Source organism: Gopherus flavomarginatus, chromosome 22 (genome assembly GCF_025201925.1).
Source record: "Gopherus flavomarginatus isolate rGopFla2 chromosome 22, rGopFla2.mat.asm, whole genome shotgun sequence".
Lineage (NCBI taxonomy): Eukaryota > Metazoa > Chordata > Testudines > Testudinidae > Gopherus > Gopherus flavomarginatus.
Genome location: NC_066638.1, coordinates 7,714,290 through 7,734,542, shown reverse-complemented (window position 1 = coordinate 7,734,542; position 20,253 = coordinate 7,714,290). Strand labels below are relative to the sequence as shown.

The 20,253-nt window shown below is 43.9% G+C and overlaps 1 protein-coding gene across 20 annotated transcripts in view; it reads right to left on the bottom strand.

Moving 5' to 3' along the window:
• The window catches only part of MACF1 (microtubule actin crosslinking factor 1), a 249,021-nt gene that overhangs the window by 35,277 nt on the left and 193,491 nt on the right, over nucleotides 1–20,253 (bottom strand). For 15 of the 20 annotated variants that reach the window (XM_050932168.1, XM_050932180.1, XM_050932176.1 and 12 more), the window contains 12 exons: nucleotides 16,337–16,498; nucleotides 15,948–16,118; nucleotides 14,870–15,036; nucleotides 13,170–13,329; nucleotides 12,471–12,797; nucleotides 10,914–10,998; nucleotides 9,703–9,944; nucleotides 8,515–8,721; nucleotides 6,448–6,567; nucleotides 3,808–3,915; nucleotides 3,187–3,405; nucleotides 1,958–2,161 (listed from right to left, as the gene is read on the bottom strand). In XM_050932168.1, the coding sequence (XP_050788125.1) occupies nucleotides 1,958–2,161; nucleotides 3,187–3,405; nucleotides 3,808–3,915; nucleotides 6,448–6,567; nucleotides 8,515–8,721; nucleotides 9,703–9,944; nucleotides 10,914–10,998; nucleotides 12,471–12,797; nucleotides 13,170–13,329; nucleotides 14,870–15,036; nucleotides 15,948–16,118; nucleotides 16,337–16,498 (2,172 nt within the window). The remainder of the gene's footprint in view (nucleotides 1–1,957; nucleotides 2,162–3,186; nucleotides 3,406–3,807; nucleotides 3,916–6,447; nucleotides 6,568–8,514; nucleotides 8,722–9,702; nucleotides 9,945–10,913; nucleotides 10,999–12,470; nucleotides 12,798–13,169; nucleotides 13,330–14,869; nucleotides 15,037–15,947; nucleotides 16,119–16,336; nucleotides 16,499–20,253) is intronic. The other 5 variants (XM_050932181.1, XM_050932178.1, XM_050932177.1 and 2 more) reach the window with 1 other exon arrangement.

The following is a 20,253-nucleotide window of genomic DNA, read 5'->3' as shown; positions in this document are numbered from 1 at the left end:
TGCAGCATAATGTTAAGCGCATGCGAAGTACTCTCTTTTGCTAAATAGAATTAATGTTTCCTAGAATGCCCATTACACCTGCAGCCTCCAATCTGATGTCTGCCACCGGTTTTGTCGCTAACAACTGCATTCTGGTTGCAGGAGTTTGCAGTTAGCTAAGCCTACAGAGAGGGCACAGGAAACCGCGAACCAAATGCAGCAGCAGCTTGTTATTGTACCCAAACCCACAAAATTCAAGTTTGACTGACATCCCCTTCCCTCCAAAGGGCAGTGCCACAGAATGGAAATAGGAAGACTCAGTCACACTAGTCCTGATCCAGGAACCAACACATTAGCTGTAACCTGCGTGTGTTTGGCTCCACAGGGGCCTCAGCTCTGGGGAGCCTGGCACAGAAACCATCTCAACTCCCAAACCGACTGCAACCACCTGGTGGAAAGCACGTGTGTATAGGAAAGGAGAGAGAACGGGACACTGTGCTGCTTGAGTTTCAGGTTTCTGCTGTTGCTTTGGCTAATCTTGCTGCCAAAGGAAGGAGATTTGGCATTGTTAAAGTTAGCATTAAAGATAATCTAGTGTTTACAAGACAGAATGAAGGGCAATAAGGGAGAATTTGTTATAATTAGATGTCTGCCCACGGAACTGGACCTGCTACTCTCGCACAGTAAGAGAGGCTCTTGTTTCCGCTGAGTTTCACATTATAACGGCAGAGAAAAAAGAAATAGATTCTAGGTGCAAACTCTATCGTCACTAGATTCTCTTAAAACTAACAAACGTGGGCGAACCAACCACTCAAGCCTGCTAAGGCAGAATATACTTCAGCGTAGATCCCTTTTCTAGTAAAATGTTTTTTCCCCTACGGAACACTTGGATTCTAAGCAGAAGCTCACTATAAAGTGGAACTTCAATTTGCACATTGCAACAAAACGAAAGAGTCAATGGAATTTCACCGTGTCTGAGTTTGTTCTTAACAGGTTCCAGTGAACTGCATACAGAAATATAATACAGTAGAAATCTGGGTATCAAATGAATTAAGACTCATCTAGCCCAAAGAATGAGAATGTAAACAAACAGCTAACGTGGGGAGGCTTACCTCTGCGATCTGCAATGGCGGGGCGCGGTCAACACAACAATGAAATGGGACCATGTGGGGAAGACAGGAACAGGCAGCAACACACAAAGATAACACATTCCACAATGTGAGTGAGAGATGAGACGGAAGGTGTGTGTTGGGGGGAAAAACTTGGAGTTAATACAAGTGCAAACCAAGAGAAGTGACTAAACAACGCAGGAATAAATAACTCAGACGTGACGACCAAACTGTGCTGCGGTAAATAATTAGCTGAAGTGAAACATCGCTACAAATGCTAATCCCAATTGCATGCATCAGAAGTTCTTCACATCCTTTCTCCATTTCAATATGTACAATCTCTGCCCTTCCTTTCACATAGTTCTTCCCTTTTAGGACTCCTCCACATAGTCTATATACAAGGGAAGATGATTAACTCTCCCATGTAAATGATCTTGTAGTTGTTCATTACATGTACAGTAGTTTCCTGCTTATCAGGAACAAGATCCAGTTCTCTAAGTGCTACTCAGTCTCGCCAGACCTGTCCATCATGGCCAGATGCAAAAAAGCCCTTTTAATGAGGAACATTATTAAAACTGTAAACATTTATTACTCTGTTTACATCAGGATTCAATCTCTTTCTGTACCGCTTTTGCAAATCTATCAGCACCAGCCTTCCCAGACACCCCTGAACAGGCAAGCACTATGCAGCTCAACCCACTACACACCAGCTTGCCAGCAAATGGCTTCCTAGAACAGATCTGAACAGTAATGGGGTTTTAGTTATAAGAAACGGTACAGACGTAAACTTCAGAGCCCGCCATCCCCAGGGAGCTGTGATAAACACGAACACAAAACTGCGGCTTCTTTGTGCGCAAGGAGAAATGTACCTGAGTGGATTGTGAAACAGCCTCATCTAGTGCCAGTGCTCGCTGGCGCACCTCCTCTTTAATTCTGGCATACATGGTCTCAGCAGTCAAATATTTCTCCTGTACCATCGCTCCTTCCTCAGGGTTGAGCTCCTTCAGCTGCGGTCCAATTTTCAGCAGCTTGTCAATATGAGGCTTATGTTCTGCTATAGACTCTCTTAGTTGCTATAGGATGGAAAAAATAGATGTGCATTCAAATTCACAGCATATTTAAGTCATGCCATCAATTTCCCGGGCATCTCTTGGACCACAGGAAGGCTTTCCCATTAACCTCAGCAGTATTCCCCCACCTTCAAACCAACCCCCCGCAAGGAGCTGATATTCCCACCCCCCAAGATGATAATTCTGATAAAGAGCTGCTCTTTCTTTGCGCATCTGTTCTTTTAAGGAGAACACACACGCCCCCTATGGCATCATTACACCCAGAGGACAAATATAAAGACAATCAATCTCCCATGGGTTTACATTCAAAATTTCTATTTAAAATACAAACTCTTAGGGGTGTGACAAGTATCTGATCTGGACTGGATTTCTACAGATGTCATTGTGACAGACAGGTGGAAACTCCAAAAACTGGAGAGTTTAGATAGCTGCCTGCCACCTACAGGTCTCCAAACTACACTCATCAGTAAGGCTAAGGTTTTGTTACGGAGGTCATGGAAGTCATGGAATCTGTGAGTCCAGAGACCACCGTGACATTTTTACTCCCGATGCAGTGGAGTTGGAGCTGTCAGCTGGAGAGGCCTCCCTGCAACTCCCAGTCACTGCAGGCAGCGAGAACGCCTGCAGCTCCCAGCTGCCATCGCAGGTGGATCCCGCAGCTCCCAGCCGGCACAGGTGATCCTGCAGCTTCCAGCCACCACGGGCAGATCCCACAGTTCCAAGCTGCTGCGGAGGCAGGGGGACCCCGTGTTCTCAGCTACCATGGGTGGGGGGAACCCTGGAGCCCGCAGCAGCGGTGAGTGCTGGACCCTTTTCTTTCCCCATTTCGTCATAGTTATTTTTAATAAGTCAGGGACAGGTCACTGGCTTCCGTGAATTTTTGGTTATTGCCCGTGACCTTCTGGGACTTAAAATACCTGTCACAAAATCTTAGCCTTATTCATCAGCCCTTTTATAGCACGAAGCCTCCATTTTAGAGAGGGCGGAATCAATTTTACCTGGTGCAAATGAAAACCTCTCCCCCTTACCCTCATATCCTCCTGCTGCTGCTTGAGCTGCTCATGATCAATAGCTGGAGGGGGTAACTGTGCTATAAATGCCTGTGTTTCTTCAATCCATGGGCTGAGCTCTTCATACGTCTCCCAGAACTGATTCACCAAGACCTGTGCACGCTCTAAGCACGCGTAGCGCTCCGAGTTGAGTTGGCTAACAGCATCATACTGCTTCACAAGCGATTCCGTTTTCTCCTAGAGGGAACAGGAGGAGGGTGTGGAGTTGGTGATGGATGCAAGGGCAGAGAAAATGAGCCAACCGCATGCTGCGAATGGAAACGGCGGAGTCCCACGACTGCACGCTGTAACACCAACCAAAGTGGTATCTGAGATCCCTATGACTTTCCCCTTATAAACACTGCAACAAAACTAAAAAGTTAATAAACGGGAAACGACTCCCATGGGTATTACTGATTGGCATGATTAGAGATGGAATAATTTTAAATCAAGGAGAAAGATACAAGGAAACAGACGGATGCAGGAAATATGCATGCTGCTTTTCTCCCTCCCGTATTTAATCCACTACTTGCCAGGAGGAGCTCTGTTGTGTAAGACTCTCTCTCATGAGGCGTACATGTATCAAAGCCACGGAGGTACCTGTAGCAAAGCTTTCTGTTCTTCTCCACATGTGCCGAAGATCTCGTTACGCTGGCTGAACAGCTCATCCATAGAATCTTTGTGTCGAATAATGTCTATGGAGAAAGCCTGTAGGAAGGAAATGTTAAGAATGAGAAAAATCAGAATTATCTCCAAGCCACAAAGCTTCTTGTCTTCCCACAGAGCTTGTACTGAGGGAATAGATTTCTGAAACTCTCCCAAAGTGGTCAGATGACAGGTGAAAATGACCACTAGGTGGTGAAGTAAACCAGAGACTGTAAACACTCAATCAAATATACTGTGACACATCTTTGTAATCTGACTTCACCAGCAGCTTACTGCGTTTTCTTCTCAACTGTGTTTTGGAATTTCACTCTTAATAAATTAACATCTCTTTCAGAAGCCTGGGAAAAGCCAGTTGAAATTAGAGACTGGTTCAGACTTGGATCAGCTCACACATCAAGTTCATTTTTACTGTTCATGAACTCAGCAGCGCCTCACTCCTTACACAGAAACTCCAAGATGGTGACAGAACCAGTGCAATAGACCAACCTTTGCACCCTACAGAAAAGTTAGGGAACTATTCCAAGCATAGGCGCTGACTCCATGGGTGCTCCAGCCAAAATTGGTGGGTGCTCTGCACCCACTGGGAGCTCCCCCCCGCCCCAGCTCACCTCCACCTCCGCTCTGCCCCTTCCCCTTCCCCTGAGCGCACCACCGTGTCCTGCTTCTCCCCTCTCCCTGCCAGTGCTTGTGCCATGAAATGGCAAGCCTGGGAGGGAGGGGGGCCGAGGGGGAACACGACTTGCTTGGGGGGAGGAGGTGGGACCAGGGCAGCGATTTGGGGAGGGGCCCAATAGGGGCAGGGAGCTGCAGAGTTTGGGCAGGGATGGAGTCAGGGCAGGGCTGCGAGCACTCACCAGTGCAGAAAAAAGTTGGCACCTGTGATTCCAAGTTCTGCCACTAATTTGCTGTGTGACTTTAGGCAAACCACTTCCCCAGATCTGTCCCTTAGTTTCCCCACCTACTACTGACCCACTTCACAAGGGTGTTGTGAGGCTGAACTATAGTTAAAGCACTTTGAGACAAGACTGTTGATGAAAGGTGCTGTAATACAACTATAATTTATATTCCAAGGGGCCATGTGATTAACAATAGACCCACAATAGCTGAAAGCCAAGCTTAGCTCGCTGTAACTTCACATGTGACGGTTCACTTCCTCTCTTTATGACAACACTAATTATTTTTTCTTCCCTTTTTTTTGCAAAGCCGATGAGACTTTCTATTTCTATTGATGTCAAGTCTGGGAAAGGATACTAAACTCTTTATTTAAAGCCCCACCTGAGGCAGCTGTTGTTAGCTTATTTATCAATCAAGTCTTTTTTCCTGTTGTAGTGGCCAGCTCATAACAACGATACCAAATCCAGTACGTTTTTGCCCCAATTATGGTCACCAGGAGGGAAACCAAGGACACCAAAGATGATTTTCCACTGAAGGGAACAGACAGTGATATGCAGATCTAAAGTATTTACAAGTAGCCTTGTTATCTGAAGTTCACTCTTCTCTAACGGTATTAACTTTGCAGTGTTTTACAGCATTCAGACTTAGAATGCCCAGGTGGTTATGTCTATGCTAGAAGCCCCAAACTGACTTGTGTGTTGACAAAAGCTTAGAAGCCACCATGATCTAACCATGATTTTTAACGTTGGGCACCCAAAACCAAGTGGTGACTAAGATGTCTAAACACTCTGAACTCACAGCTCAGGGGTATGAGCTGGCACCAGACTGACCATATAAAATTTACAGTACATGGTATCAAATCTAAGCTAGATCTGAGAACATGCAAAAGGTGAGAAAAGGTTTGCTAGCAAAACTGGAAGGATATGAAAACTGGGCTACATACACCTACACGAACTAATTACAGCTATGATATAAGGTGGGTGACAAGGGAATCTAATAAACCAATGAAGAAAATGTGTGGAATATCGTAGCTTCTAAGACATCTAAAAACATGGATGTCTAAACAACTGAAAATTAGCCTAATGTGGAGCTGGAGTGCTGGCAGGTCTGCAGTTAGAGGGCTAGATACCCTGATATGAAGAGTTGGTTGTCTGTCTAATTCAGCCACATTTTAAACATGCAGCTCTTGTGGTATCTTGAAAATTCAGGCATATCTTGTCCTGGAGGGATCATTCTTAACTCACCACCTCAGTATCTCTATGACTTAAAAACCCAGCTGAACTGCTGTTCTCTGGATAGGTCCAGTCTCGGCTCTATAAAACTAACGCGCCTCCCTAGAGAAAGATCATGCTGGACCCTAACCAATAAACTCTCTATCCCTTCACCCAAATGACTCACCCTCATGATTGACTTTTATCCGTCCTACTCTAGCTCATCACAGCCACCTGCAGCTCAATCCAAGCTAATAAATTACCACCTTCCTCTCCTACACAACCAATGATTTGCCCTACTCCAGGCAAATGAATTAATATCACCTTGACATACCAATTAGCTGTTCCACTTCACTCATCACCTCTATTCAAGGAGCGATTTTCTTATCCTCGTGGCTCCAGACAACGAGTAAGGTCTTGCCCATCCTTTTACCCAACAAGCAAAGTAGTGCATGCATATTGCGCGTACCTTTTGGACCTGCAGCTGGGCTGTTGTCTGGTCTTGCTCCAGACGAATTGGACCAAGTGCCATCAATTTCCGTTTGGTCTCAGCAACCCAGGCTAATTCTGCATCAGCAGCTTGCTCATACTAGCGGATAGGGAGAGGAGATCGAGCGCAACAAGTTAGCGACATACATGGAGCAAGGACAGCATTTTCACAGATGCACAAACCAGCACGCCAGCAACAGCAACACACACACACAAAGATACACACACAGACAATAGTCTCATAGATACAATCTCCATACTACAGACAGCAATGTGGACTCACAACTGGAACAAGGGAAACGCACAGCAATGTGCAAAGGTGATAGGCAGAGACCCAACAGGCCCGAGGCTACACATAGCCAAGGACAAAGCCAACCCAAGGAAGATACAGCCAGACAATGAGGTGCAGTGACATACGTACAAAGAAAGACATGGAAAAACAACATAACCTTAACGTCAACACACACCAGCAGGTCTTATTCCACGTTTGATTTGAGGAAAATTACCGGGCTGTTTTTTTGGATTTTTTTAAAAGAAGCTTCCCACCCCCAAAATTGAAAACAATTGCAGTTCTTCTCAGAGTAATGTGGCAATAATTGCTCAACAATCTGCAGGCAACATTTCCACAGAGAGATGCCTAGGAATAGGCTTAGGAGAATTCACTTTTTTAATAATGTTGAGGGATAACATCTATGTTTATTTTTAAGCAATTATGAGGAAAGGGTCAGGCAATAATTATTTAATGACCATAGACGTTGAGATGTATAAAGTGAAGGATTTAAAACTTACAACACAAACTGTCAACATCGAATACAGACGATGTAAACAGCCTTAAATCTACCTCTGATCAATTCCCAGGCAGAATTTTTCTTCCTTTGCTTATCTTAAATTTTGATGCTCATGGATGGAAATATTCTTCATCAGTTTGTGCGCAAGGTGAAATTGATGTTTGCTGACATTTACCAGTAAAAATCTAATCCTTCCACGCCTACCTAAGCAGCAGCAGATAGCTGTCCTAAGAGATGCCATCCCTTTCAACAGCTATCCGCTTTGGCTCTGTGGAGACCCCAGCAGAGAACACACTTTTTTACATGGTGAAAGTGAAACGACAAGCTACATTTCCCCCTCTTTTAGCAAACATTTAAAGAGAAAGTACCCTTTTCTGCAAGAGAAATAAAAACAGCCCTGGGTTTTATATGCAGGACTCCTATGAAATAGGCCAGCAGTGGAAAGAGCTAAACAGACAAATATATCTGAATACTCATGGGATTTAAAGCGTACATTCTCAACTTCGCTAACCATGGTCCGATACGTTGGTCAGTGTAGACCATTACACCCTGGGTGTTGACGAATAGCTGCCATCAGTTGACATGATTAACACATCATTGCCTGGAAGAGGGTACTGGCTTCTTCAGCAGTTTTAAAGCACAGAGCAGCATTGCAACTAGCAAGTTTAGCGCTACAGAATATAATGAAGCAAGCCCCTTAAATGCCCTTTCTGTCCACAGGGAAAGAGACCGCTCTTTCACAGCACAGTTTTGTTTGGATGAGTTCTGCTTGTGCTACCTGTGCTCAAAGCTTTAGGTGAAAAGTTTAGCTACTCACTATCCTCCTCAATCCCCAAAGAATAAGGTTTTAGGAAGATTTTTATTCTGGAATAAATCCATGGGCTGGCAGAATTACGGATTACATTTCTGTGCCTGAGAGTTCACCTGTCACCAGTTTTAGACACAATCCACTAGTGCCGTAACCCAAAAGCCAGAAGCACTAAGTTAATACAGAACTTCTCTAAGAGGCACTGAACTATCACCAAAACCATTATAAAGTCAGACTGTTCAGAAACCAGCTAGACTCGATCCCCAATTCTATCACACAAATTCCGCAAACTGGTCATTTCTCAGCATTAGTTGCTGCTTCCCCACCATGCGATTCTCATGTCTAAAGCTACAGTTATGCTGCTGCTTAGAGGGAAGCAGCGGTGAATCCGCTGGCATGCAGTCCCCGCCAAACCCTCTCCTGAGCGAGGCACAAGAGATTATAAGGTTACCTGTTGTGACCTTTGTATAGCAGCATCTATTTCGTCCACTCTCTGCCTGATAGTGTCACTGACCATCTTGTACTGTTCATTGGTATCCGACACGAGTTTGTCCAGCCCTTCGCGGGCTCGCCAGGGCACCAGTTCCAAGAGGGCACGGCTCACCTCATTGACAGTATCCAGAATAAGTCTGTGCTCCATAACCTCCTTCTTAAGCTCCTGAGGAAGACACATAGCGAGAGTATACCTCAGTTAACATCCTCAACACACTGTTGGCAAGAGGCCCTTCCTGCATCTGAATCGTTAATGGTCCTGCGGCCAAGTTCCCTTCATTCTTTTCACCAGTACAAGATCCCCAATGGAGCTGTTCACCAGCATATGAGTAACGGTTGTCGTTTAGCAGGAATGCCCCGTTTGCCAGGTACTGTTTGAACCCACAGGGGAAAGGACGATAAGGCAGCACTCATAAGAAGGCAGATACATGCAATAGCAAAGTGCACGTCTTGATGGGTCCAAGTAATTTGAAAGGGCTTTTTCAGCTGAAGGCTGGCATCCTTGGAGGGAACTGGCAGGGACAACATGAGAAGAGACAAGAGAGGATGAGCAGGGAGGGGCAGCTGTGAATGGCATTGAAGGCAAGGACTAGTAGCTTGAATTTGATGGAGTGACAACTGGGGAGTCAGTCAATAAGAAGGATTCAAAGGGGGAGCAATGGGGTCAAAATGTGTGCAGGGAAGATGAACTTGACATCTGTATTTTGTATGGAGGGGAGGGGGACAACATGGGTACTAGAGAAGCTAGAAGTGAGGAGATTATAGGCACCATGTTACCTTCTGCTTTGTTAATATATTTTTAATCTTTAAATGAGCTTTGAGATTTCTGAGTTGCAGCCTTCCATAAGCCGAAAAAGGATGGTGCCTCATTTGCTTCTTAAAGTGAAAGATTGTTGCTATTATTTGCATTACCATGGTGCTGAAGAGCCCTCATCACGGACCCAACAGATATTTTCCCTTCCGTTACCCCCGCACTTTAGGCATTATGCTTTAAGAGCAAATTCTCTCCCATACTCTCCACTATACCCTCTGCAGTTCACTCTTAATGCAATGCGCAAGCTCCCACAGCTCATTGGCTCTGGTGCATTCCCTTGTAAAGATCCACCCCAGCTTTTGCCACTAAGCTCAGTATTTCAGAAGTTCTGACCTTCTGCCTCTGCTGGAATTGGGGTATCTGTTCTCCAACAGGTGACTGCCCCCCACTGGACATCAGCTCCTCCTCCACCTCACTCATCCAGCTGGTTAGTTCCTCATGTGCAGACTGGAACTTGGTGGCCAGCTGACGAGCCTGCTCTAATGTCCTGAGAGCCTTCGAGCTAGTGGCTGTGATATCCGAGTAACGAGTCTTGATGCCATCTAGTTTCTCCTGGATTAGCAACACCTCTTCCCCTGTGAGATGGAGACAAAGTTAGTTATGCATGTCCAAGGTTGGTTTTCTTTTAAAGCAGCCTGTTTTCCTGCTTTCCGATTTAAATGGCTACTTTCAGAACCCCTTTTTGTCAAGTTAATGCAAGCAAGAAGCCGTTTTCACAACCGTGGAGCTACTTTTGCAACTGATATTTTCCTTCCAGCCATGGAAAATTCCTCCTTCTTCGCACCATGGAAATGAAACCAGCAACAAAGTCTTTTTTGCTTGAGGTTCCAATAAAACCCTGAAGTTACCAGCGCTTTGTTCTTGACTAACGTGAGACATCTCTGAGAAAGAGGGAGCCATTTCTGAGAGGACAGGAAACCAACGAACTGGTTTCTGTTATATCAACTTTTCTAGAACATTTGTTCATAATGCAGACTACCTCTTAGTAAATAGACTGCCTTAAGCACCACTTCTCCTCCCACTCACAAACGGCTGACATCCACATGGCAACTGCAGCAATTGCTTACATGGAAAGTAATATTAGTAAAGTGCTTGGCATATTTTTAGCCTCTTTTAATGTGATTTAGCAGCTGGAAAGAAGGAGTAGAGCCTGTGCTGGGTTGCAAGCCAGGTCTGTGGAGATCACCAAAAAGTGAACCACACAGACCTCTATTTGGGAACTTTTGCTCGACAGCAGTCGGCATGTTTAAGGGGAGGGCGCGTCTACTGCTCTGCATTTGTACTGTGCCTACACAGTGGGTTGACCCTTAGGCACCATCATCATACACATATTAAATACTAACTCATAGTCTACCACGCAGAATGAATGTGTGTGGAACATCATCCGGCTCTGCAGCATCTTAAGAGTAGCCACGATCAACAGCCTGCTCTGCACAAATTATTGCAAACAACAACAATCAGACTTCTCAGCTAGTCCAAAGCTTGGCTGAGGGGAAGTGCCTTTATCAGACCAGGCCTAGCAGTCTGTTCATCTCTTCTGATACCTGTGGTTTGTTTCAGAAGCGCTTGCCCATTTTTAATGGCTTGGTCCACATTCTTCTTTCTGTTCACGATCTCCTCGTTCAGGGCCTGAATGGAAAGAACCAACAGCAGTTACCATCTCCATGAAGGTGGCCCTTCAGCTGTGCAGGCGACCAAGTGCAGGAGAGAGAGGAGACGGACCCCAGGGGAAGCATAACTTTCTCTCTGTATTCCCCAGGGATTGGAACCAGATATGCGGCATGTCCTTCCTGCTCCCCCACCACTACACTTCCCTGCAAGGCTTAAGGTCTTGTAACTCAGGGCTAAGCACATTTCTTTACCATCCTCTGCCTCTGGGTCTGTATTAATGAAGAATCCACTCTTGTATTAGAAATTAACCAATGCATAATAAACAAGCTAATTTAGACTCAATTGAGAGTCTTGTTACAGAGCTGAAATCACTAATACCTGTGGGACAGTGTTTCTATTGCAGGAGACTGTCCAGTGTGCACCAGCAGAGAGACTCCCCCTCTAGCAGCTGAAATCACTGAGAGCTGTGTTAAGTGCGGTGAGGGAGCAGCTGGCAAAGACTGGTGTATGCTTAAAAACTTATACTGGCCTATGTATGTTGATCAGGAGTGTGAAAAAAAACACATACACACCCAGCAATATAGCTATGCCTGACGAACTCCCTAGTGGAGACTCAGTTATGCTGACAGACGAGTGCTTCTGTCTGCAGAGGTAATGTAATTTGGGGAGATGGTGTTCCTACATTGAGGGTACGTCCAGACTACCTGCCGGACTGGCGGGTAGAGATCTATCTATCGGGTATCGATATATTGCGTCTTGTCTAGACGTGATATATTGATCCCCAGACGCGCTCCCATCACCTCTGGAAGTCCACCAGGGCGAGCAGCGGAAGCAAAGTCGACAGGGGAGCCGTGGCCGTCGATCAGGTGCCGGGAAGATGGGAGGTGAGTCGAAATAAGATACTTCAACTTCAGCTATGCTATTCCCGTAGCTGAAGTTGCATATCTTACATCGACCCCTCCCCATCCTCTGTGTAGACCAGGCCTCACAGACAAAACCCTGTCAGCATATGCTGCATCCACACTGGAGGGCTATGCTGACATGGCCTATGTCTACACTACAGAGCTTATGTATGAGTGGAAACGGACTTTACCTCTCAGAAGAGGTGTTCAATGCTGGAAAACGACACATTCCTGGCTCTGTAAATTCACTCATTCCAGTGAGAAAGACTGGAAGCTCTAAAGAAAAATCCTGGCTGTTCTGGTTTACTTAGTCCAGGAGTTGGATGCAAAACATCTGAATAATTTACAGTCTATGGGACACCAGGACACCTTTTCTGGGGTGCAGGTGGGAGAGATTTGAGGGGAGGAGAGTTGTTTTTAATAAATGAAAGAAGTTTATTTTCTCCAACCTGAGAACAGAGAGGCCTGTTTTGATGTTGGTTAAAATTAAAGTCAAACAGAAACAAAAATGGAGCAAAACAATTGCTATATTGCTAAATAAACATACAAACAAACAAATAAATATGAAAAAACAGAAAATGGCAATACCAGCTGGTCGGCATGCTGCTTTTGCAGGACGTCCCGTTTATAATCCTTTACGAATACCAAGCTGAGCTTGTCCTCAACCTCGGCCAGCCAGTTGAGCACTTCCACCTCATCCTCCCCAAAGAGCCTAGCGTTGGACAATGCCTGATCAAGCAGGGCTGCCTTCCGGCAGCACCGATCTTGAACCTCGCTGTACCGGGCCCGCAGCGAGTCTAGTTTCTCTGCCAGCAAGCCCTGTTCAGCTATGCAACTCAGGGAGGTGAGAGACTGCCCGAGACTGACCGCCTGATTCACATCAGTCGCGCGACTCTCTATGTCTTCCGCTAGTGCCTGAAAATCCAGGGTGACAAAATGGACAACAGAAACAAATGATTGAAAATGAAATAAAACCGGGGGGAAAAACTTAAAGAATGAATTTAATTCATGATCAAACAAAATAAAGACAAAACCTACCAAGAAAGGCACATGCTATAACAAAGAAAAGGTTTAAGATGGTTGCAAAAAGCAGAAGACACAACAGCTACATAGCTACATTATGGCCAGAAGCAAACAATGGGGCACCCATGTGATTTCTCACGTTCTCTATTTCAAAAGCCTGTGATAGCTGTCCCCATCACCATGCAGACAGCTTTCTGGACCCTATGTGTAACAATGGCTGTCTTCCACGGACAGGGCTGTGTTTGCTTGAGGACCATTTCCTACCTTGTGACGGGTGATCTGCTGCTGGATTTTAACTGTCTGAGTACCAATGGGCTCAGAATTTGCCAGTTTCTTCTCCGTCAAAGATAGCCAGTCTGAAATAGGCTCAGTGGTCTCATGGAATTGTTTAGCCAGAACCAGGATATCTTCCAGTTGTTTTTGCCTACATCACGATAACAACAAAGCTGCTAATTAGGCGTTAGGTCTTTTTTTTTTCTTTAAATCAGGACAGTTAAGCAACTTAATGTTTGAGTGTCACCTTAACCATAAAGATTGTATTGCACTATGAAGCTTTTAACATGCTGCAGTGGCTAGAGGTCCACATGCAAATGCCTTTAAACAAAGCCATAGAAGGAAGGAATAGACACCTGGACTGAAGAGAGGTGTTTAACATCTAGTCAGGCAACCAGGAAATGCAAACACACACTCCCCAGCAACTGCAGAACAATGCCCTGTTCACTGATGTTGTGTAAGGGTCGAAGACAACTCCCACTTAAGTCAATAAAAAAAGCTTCTGTTCTATATTGTTAGATTTTCGGCTATCAACAGCAATGTCATAGAAATCTCCTGAAATGATAAGGGGCATTGCTAAAATCCTTGGATGTCAGGTTTGTAAGGACCATTAGGTGCCAGTGAAAGGTTCTAGACTGATAGTCCTTGAGACCGCAGCCCATTGATTCAGCTGGAATTTCAAATACGGTAAACTGAGGTTGGCCCTTGTGGATGGCTCGACACATCATTATTCGAACTAGACCATGCAGCGAACTGCATCTTGTAAATGAGATTCGTGCAGCAGAAAGGTGCAAACAGTACTCTGGAGCTGAAGCTGAAAGTCAGACTAGGAGGAATAAAAATAAACCCACATTGTGAAGAGAATTAATTTCATCTAAGCATCTCCACAGCATTATAAAACTGTGCCATCTGTTTCACCCTCCCAACACACATTTCAGTTTCGCGTGTTTTCTGGTTGACACGTGCTGTTTCCAGGATATTCCAGTAAAGGAATCTCGCTGAACTTCCCAAGTGTCGCTATCTGATGATTACAAACAGCCCACAACAGCGTCCAGTGGATTAACACCGGCTGCAAACCCGAAGTGCTGTACTAGCAAGAATTAGTCTAAAGATCCGATTGACTGACTGCTGGATGGCCAACCAATGCATACTGAAAACAGTTTAAAAACACATGCACAAATGCTTCCGTCAGTCAGAAAGCAGCTTGTAAGTGTACAGTGTAATACAAACTTAAACAATAATAAACGGGTTTTTGTCTAAAGTATACAGGGCAGTGAACTCTGTAAACAACTCCAGAATGCTGATCATTGATGGACATGGGAGAAATTGCCACTACACTTTGCCAATGTGCCAATAAGATGATGAAACAGATCACTGTGTGACTGGTAAACAGTATAAGCCAAAGTCTGGGCCTATTACATGGCTTTACAATGAAGGAGGATATCCCAGCAAAATCACAGATTCTCAGGCTGGAAGGGACCACTATGATCATTGAGTCTAGAGCAGAAAAGAAATTCAGAAGTTTTCCAGTGACAATATGTTTACTGCTTGTTCTCCACCCTTAAACAGGCAGCATATTCAACCAGATACACTGGTGCAAAGAACACATTCCCTGCTGGGCACAGAGGAATTTCTCCGCTTTCAAAGCTGAGAGAAAATGAAGTCACTTCCTTCCCACTTCTCTTCCTTACCTGGCTGCTGCCCTGCCAAGCAGTCCTGCCCATCTATTTTCAAGACTCTCCAGCTGGCAAACAATCTTCTCTCGGTCCGTCGGCTCGGCCGACTGCGCTATCCTTCCGCCCTCTGCCTGAATCATCTCGACAGTGGCCTTGCGATCATCCAAGAGCCGCTGGAGCAGCTTTTGCATAAACATTAAAACAAAGAGGGATAAAAGTTACTAAACTGAGTCAGCAGAGCTACTTCTGCCTCCCAACACACCAACCCTCTAATTGTGTTTGAAAACCATTAATAAACACTGGGCTGCATCCAAACCCAGCATAGCACATCAACAAGATTTTTTTTCCTCCCAAACTCGAAAGACAATAAAAATGCCTCAAACAAATCCAAAACACTTGATTCAACAGAGAAACCTGAAATTTGCTCCCCGAAATTGTAAAAATTATGTTTTAACGTTTGCTCGACTCTCCTATTAAAAAAATCTCACCATATGTGATGAAGTCTTGGGGGTTTTTTAAACTTTGTTTTACCATTATTAACATGTATGAATGTTCCATCCGTTAACAAGTCTTATTCATAACCTGTCTGTGTTACTTAAAGACCAATTTGTGTTTGGCCAACCCTCTCCTCTGTGTTTTTATTTTGTTCAAATTCAAAAACTGAAACCATACTCTACAAAATCTATTTGATCCTGATACAAAATAGCTGTCACCATGAGAAAAACCAAATGTGCTGTTGTTGAAGAAAAATGAACAGGCACCTAATTTCAAGACAGTATGACAGCAAAATAATACTGGAGTTGTAGAGCTAATCTGCCTGTCTTTTATATAACACTCATTATTAGCCTGTTAAGTTGGCAGGTATGGGTGACAAGACCAGAGTATAATGGTAGAATATGAGAAAGTCAGAGCTGCACAATGGTTGCCGTAAACTAGTGGAATTACATGAAATCACAGTTATTATTTATATTTTTTAAATGATCCAAATGGAGCAGAGACACTTGTTCAGCTACTAGCAGTGCACTGTGCTCGTGGCCTCTACAGCCTTCCCTCCTGGATATTGTTCAGCGTTCACTATCTCCAGCTCACTTACCCTCTGTTCTTGGATCTGGGCTTTCACCACTTTGTATTCAGCCGAGGGAGGTTTCTGATTGGAGATGAGCTCCTCTGTGTCTACCAACCAGCTCAGCAATGGCTCCAAAGCATCCTGAAACTTCCCACAATGCAACAGGGCCTCTTGTAGCTGTGCGATTCTCTGTGCCACCTGCGGTGAACATAGACACACATCACTAGAGGCGCAGTGTTCTCAAGTTACACTAGGTGACCACAGAGCAACTGCTCATCGCCTTTGGCACTGTTACAGTGTCAATGGCTCTGCTTCAACTATAGATACGGCTCCCTTTACGTCAGTAGCCTCACCTGAGCCAAGGCAACGTCCTACTGCATCAAGCAAGGAAGGCTCACCTCTCCTGCGGTGCTTACCTTTTTGCTGAGAGTGTTCCATCGGGCGTTGATTTCCTCCATGTCATGTTCCAATCCCTGCACATCGCAATTTTTTCCTGCGCTCTGGATGAGCCCCTGGCCCAGTCCGTTTACTTGCTGCAGTTTTACCTGAATTGGATCCACTTGCTCCTTTTGAAACATCTGAACAAGAAGGGGGAATTGGTTTATAACCTTCAGTTCTCTTGCGCGGCACCGCCCCATCTGCTAACGGATACACTTTAGACTATAGTTCCCAACCTTCTCCAAAGAGCAAGCGGAACATTTTCCTTTTGCTTCTTCTGGTGCAGTTATTTTTATTATTTTTTTTAAGGAGTTTTATTTGGTTAGTTTAAATCTCTCATCTGCCCATATCCAGTATAGTCATAGAATCATAGTTACTGGAAGGGATCTCCAGAGATCATCTCGTCCAGTCCCCTGCCCTCATGGCAAGAGCAAGTATTATCTAGACCAGGAGTAGGCAAGCTATGGCACACATGCCAAAGGCAGCACACAAGCTGATTTTCAGTGGCACTCACACTGCCCGGGTCCTGGCCACCGGTCCAGGGGGCTCTGCATTTTAATTTATTTTTCAAAGAAGCTTCTTAAATATTTAAAAAACCTTATTTACTTTACATACAACAATAGTTTAGTTATATATTATAGACTTATAGAAAGAGACATTCTAAAAATGTTAAGTTACTGGTATGCGAAACCTTAAATCAGAGTGAATAAATGAAGACTTGGCACACTGCTTCTGAAAGGTTGTCGACCCCTGATCTAGACTGTCCCTGACAGGTGTTTGTCTAACCTGCTCTTAAAAATCTCCAATGATGAGCACTTCAGGTATCTGCTGGTCTCAGGCATAGATTATGTCTCAGATGCAGCCATATATGCTTTTAAATCTGTAAATCCCATGGAGAAGCCCGACCTAGACAGCCAAACTGTAACTTGCACCAAGACCCAGTCAGATGCTCAACAACAGAAATCAAAGCAAATCTTATCATGGCAGTGTTGAATTGGGATGGGGAATACACTACATTAGTTTTATCAAACGATTGAAACTTTAGACACTGGGAAGCATACTGTACTTGTAAAGACCAAGTGAACAAGAGAAAGGCGATGGAAGATTAATGTGTTAGCTGTTTATCTGAGATCATCCCATGTATTTGGCACAATCCTAGTCTGCAAATCCTGTGAGGGAAGCATTCCACCCAAAAAAGGGTTTTTGGAAATGAAGGAAGGAACCTTGCTGTTGGGAGGAAAAACAACAGGGAAAATCCTGGTTTTTGAGGAGGTAAGTGCCCTTTATCAAAGACTCAAATCTCCTGTAATTAGCTGATGACAAGCCAGACCCTAGCAGTCTGTATTCATTTCCTTTCCACCACAATAGTGTCATTCAGCCTCAGAGACAAGGCAGCCAACCAAGGCCACATTGTGCAGGAAACACTGGAACATGAAAAGCAAATTCCGAGCAAAATCCAAGAGGTAGAACCAGCTCTGCTTCAACATAATGAAGAATACAATCTAAAACAGGGATGGATACTTTGTTTATACAAGGCCTTGGGCTGCTGGCTAGCACAGATCATAGGTCAAATGCTGACAAATAGAAGAACAGGAAAGATTATCGTGCTCTTTCTGTATCTCCCTCGGAAGGGAGCAAGAGATAAATGCAGAAAACCTCTCTCTTTCTTTTTCAAGTATGCTTGAAAAAACCCATGTAACCAAGGATATGGAAATTGACAAAGCCTAAACATTTCATTTCAGATAGACTTGTGCCAAAACTCCTGAGAAGCACGCACTGGAGTAAGGTTTGGAAAAGGTCTCTGGTATCAGACAATTGCTTTATCTCTGAAGGGATGAAATTCAGTAACACCCTGCCTGGGAAAGACTGCCTACCTTCTGGCGCTTTGTCCCATTTTCAAAGAAAAAATCTTTTCCTCCCCACTGAAGTTCAGCAGCTTGTCTACACAGTGGGACTATGCCAGGAATATTAACTCAAGAGCGCTGGAAGACACAGTCCAGAGCTATATGCTTGTGCAGAATTATTCTATGGTTATAAGAAGTGATGGTGACATGAAATAGCTAATTCTCCAAACACTTCTGTTACTGCTCTTATATGGAGTTGACTGCACAAGGCAGCCAAACACATAAAAGGACCAGACTGATAAGTCAGGCATGCAAACATTTGACTGGAGCACAGTGCCTCTTCCAGTGCACTCTGAACTGAGCCTTAAACATAAAACTGGACTTAAAAAAAAAAAAAAGAAATAGAAGCTTTAAAACTTGTTTTTTGCAGGATCCAAATGCACAGCCGCTGACCCCCGACAATGAATATCTGTAAGGTACCTACGCACAATCCGGAAACCAAAGCCCATTTCATGAGGATCATTTAAAACGCAATCACTGTGCATAATCGCATTAACAGCGAATACTTCTAACACATTTATTCTCCAAAGCCAGTATGCATACACAAGACTCCAATGTTTTAATTCATTAACCTTCACTGGGACTCAAATTTGAAACAAATATTTAATGTGCAATCTATCTGTTACATAGAAAAACGTGATGAGTGAGGTTTCTGAAAAGCTCTATTTGGTGAACTGCATGGATTGCCATTCTCGACTAAAGGCACTGGATCTGTTCGGGTACCTCCCTCTCATTTTGAGAATCATTTTCCAATGACTCTCTTTAAATTCTACTTTGTTCCTATCATGGATGACTGCATCCTGTGATCTCACTCCACTTCTTAACCCTTTTACTGCTGAACACAATACAGCCATCATTTGGTGATTTTCTGTAGAAGTGCCAGCACGCTGTTGGAACAAATATTTCAGAGGGAACGTATAAGAATATGTGTTGCAACACTGGAAGTACATTTTTGCTTCATGCTCCTGGTACGATAGACATAACTCAGCTGGTTAATATTAAGACACTCAAGTTACAAGGCATTTTCTTGACGCAAACCTAAACCTATCAATAGCTCGAAAGGGTTAATAACTAGAAACATTTAATATAAAATACAGTCCCAATAGAGAGGCAACAATGAAACGGAAGCAGTAAATCCTAGATAATAGCCACATGAAGTCAGTACGATGTCTATTTTTCTTTCCTAATTTACTGACTCGAACTTGGTTTGGTAGTGAAGGCTGCACTTTAAGCAAAAACTCAGTATAAACGGATTGCTCTCTCCTTGTGTTCCCCTCCATTTCAAAGCAGTTCTCTGACGCTGAGGTGGCTGTGGGTTTTTTAAATGGGTGACATAGCACAAAGGATGAGCAATTGCCACTGAATCGGGTTTATGCGCTGGGCAACTGGTAATGCCTTCCCAATGACTGTTCTTCTAACCTAAATGGCTGATCAATTAGGAATCAGATATGGAAATACTATGCATTAAAAACAACCCAACTGATACTCTTCATAGCACTTTTCAAATTTTCTTAATACAAATGTTGTTAGTAAAATACTGAAAAGAACTACACTTATTTTTCTCTTGATATTTCAGAACATCTTTGCCCCTCTTTCTCATTTAAGAAAACCTTAAATGAGTGGTTATTGTATAGCATGTATGCATTGTGTTCACTCAATTTGCTTTACAGATTCTCTTTAATAACAGCATTTTCTATTTGAAATGGTGGATCTACTCCAGCAAGAAAAATCTTCCCATAGCAATCTCCAATTTACTTTTGAGTAAGCATAATGTATTTGAATAAATAAGTCACCTGAAAAGTTTAGGGAAAGATTTTCCATAATCTAACCATTGTCCTATTTTACCTCCCATGCTTGTAAAAATACCTATTTCCCACCCTCAAAGCATTGGCCTACAAAATTCAACTCTTTTTAATTGGGAGAAGACAGAAAACCGATGTGACAGAGGGAAAAATTAGTGCCGTTTGTACCTCACAAAATGTGTGAGCAAA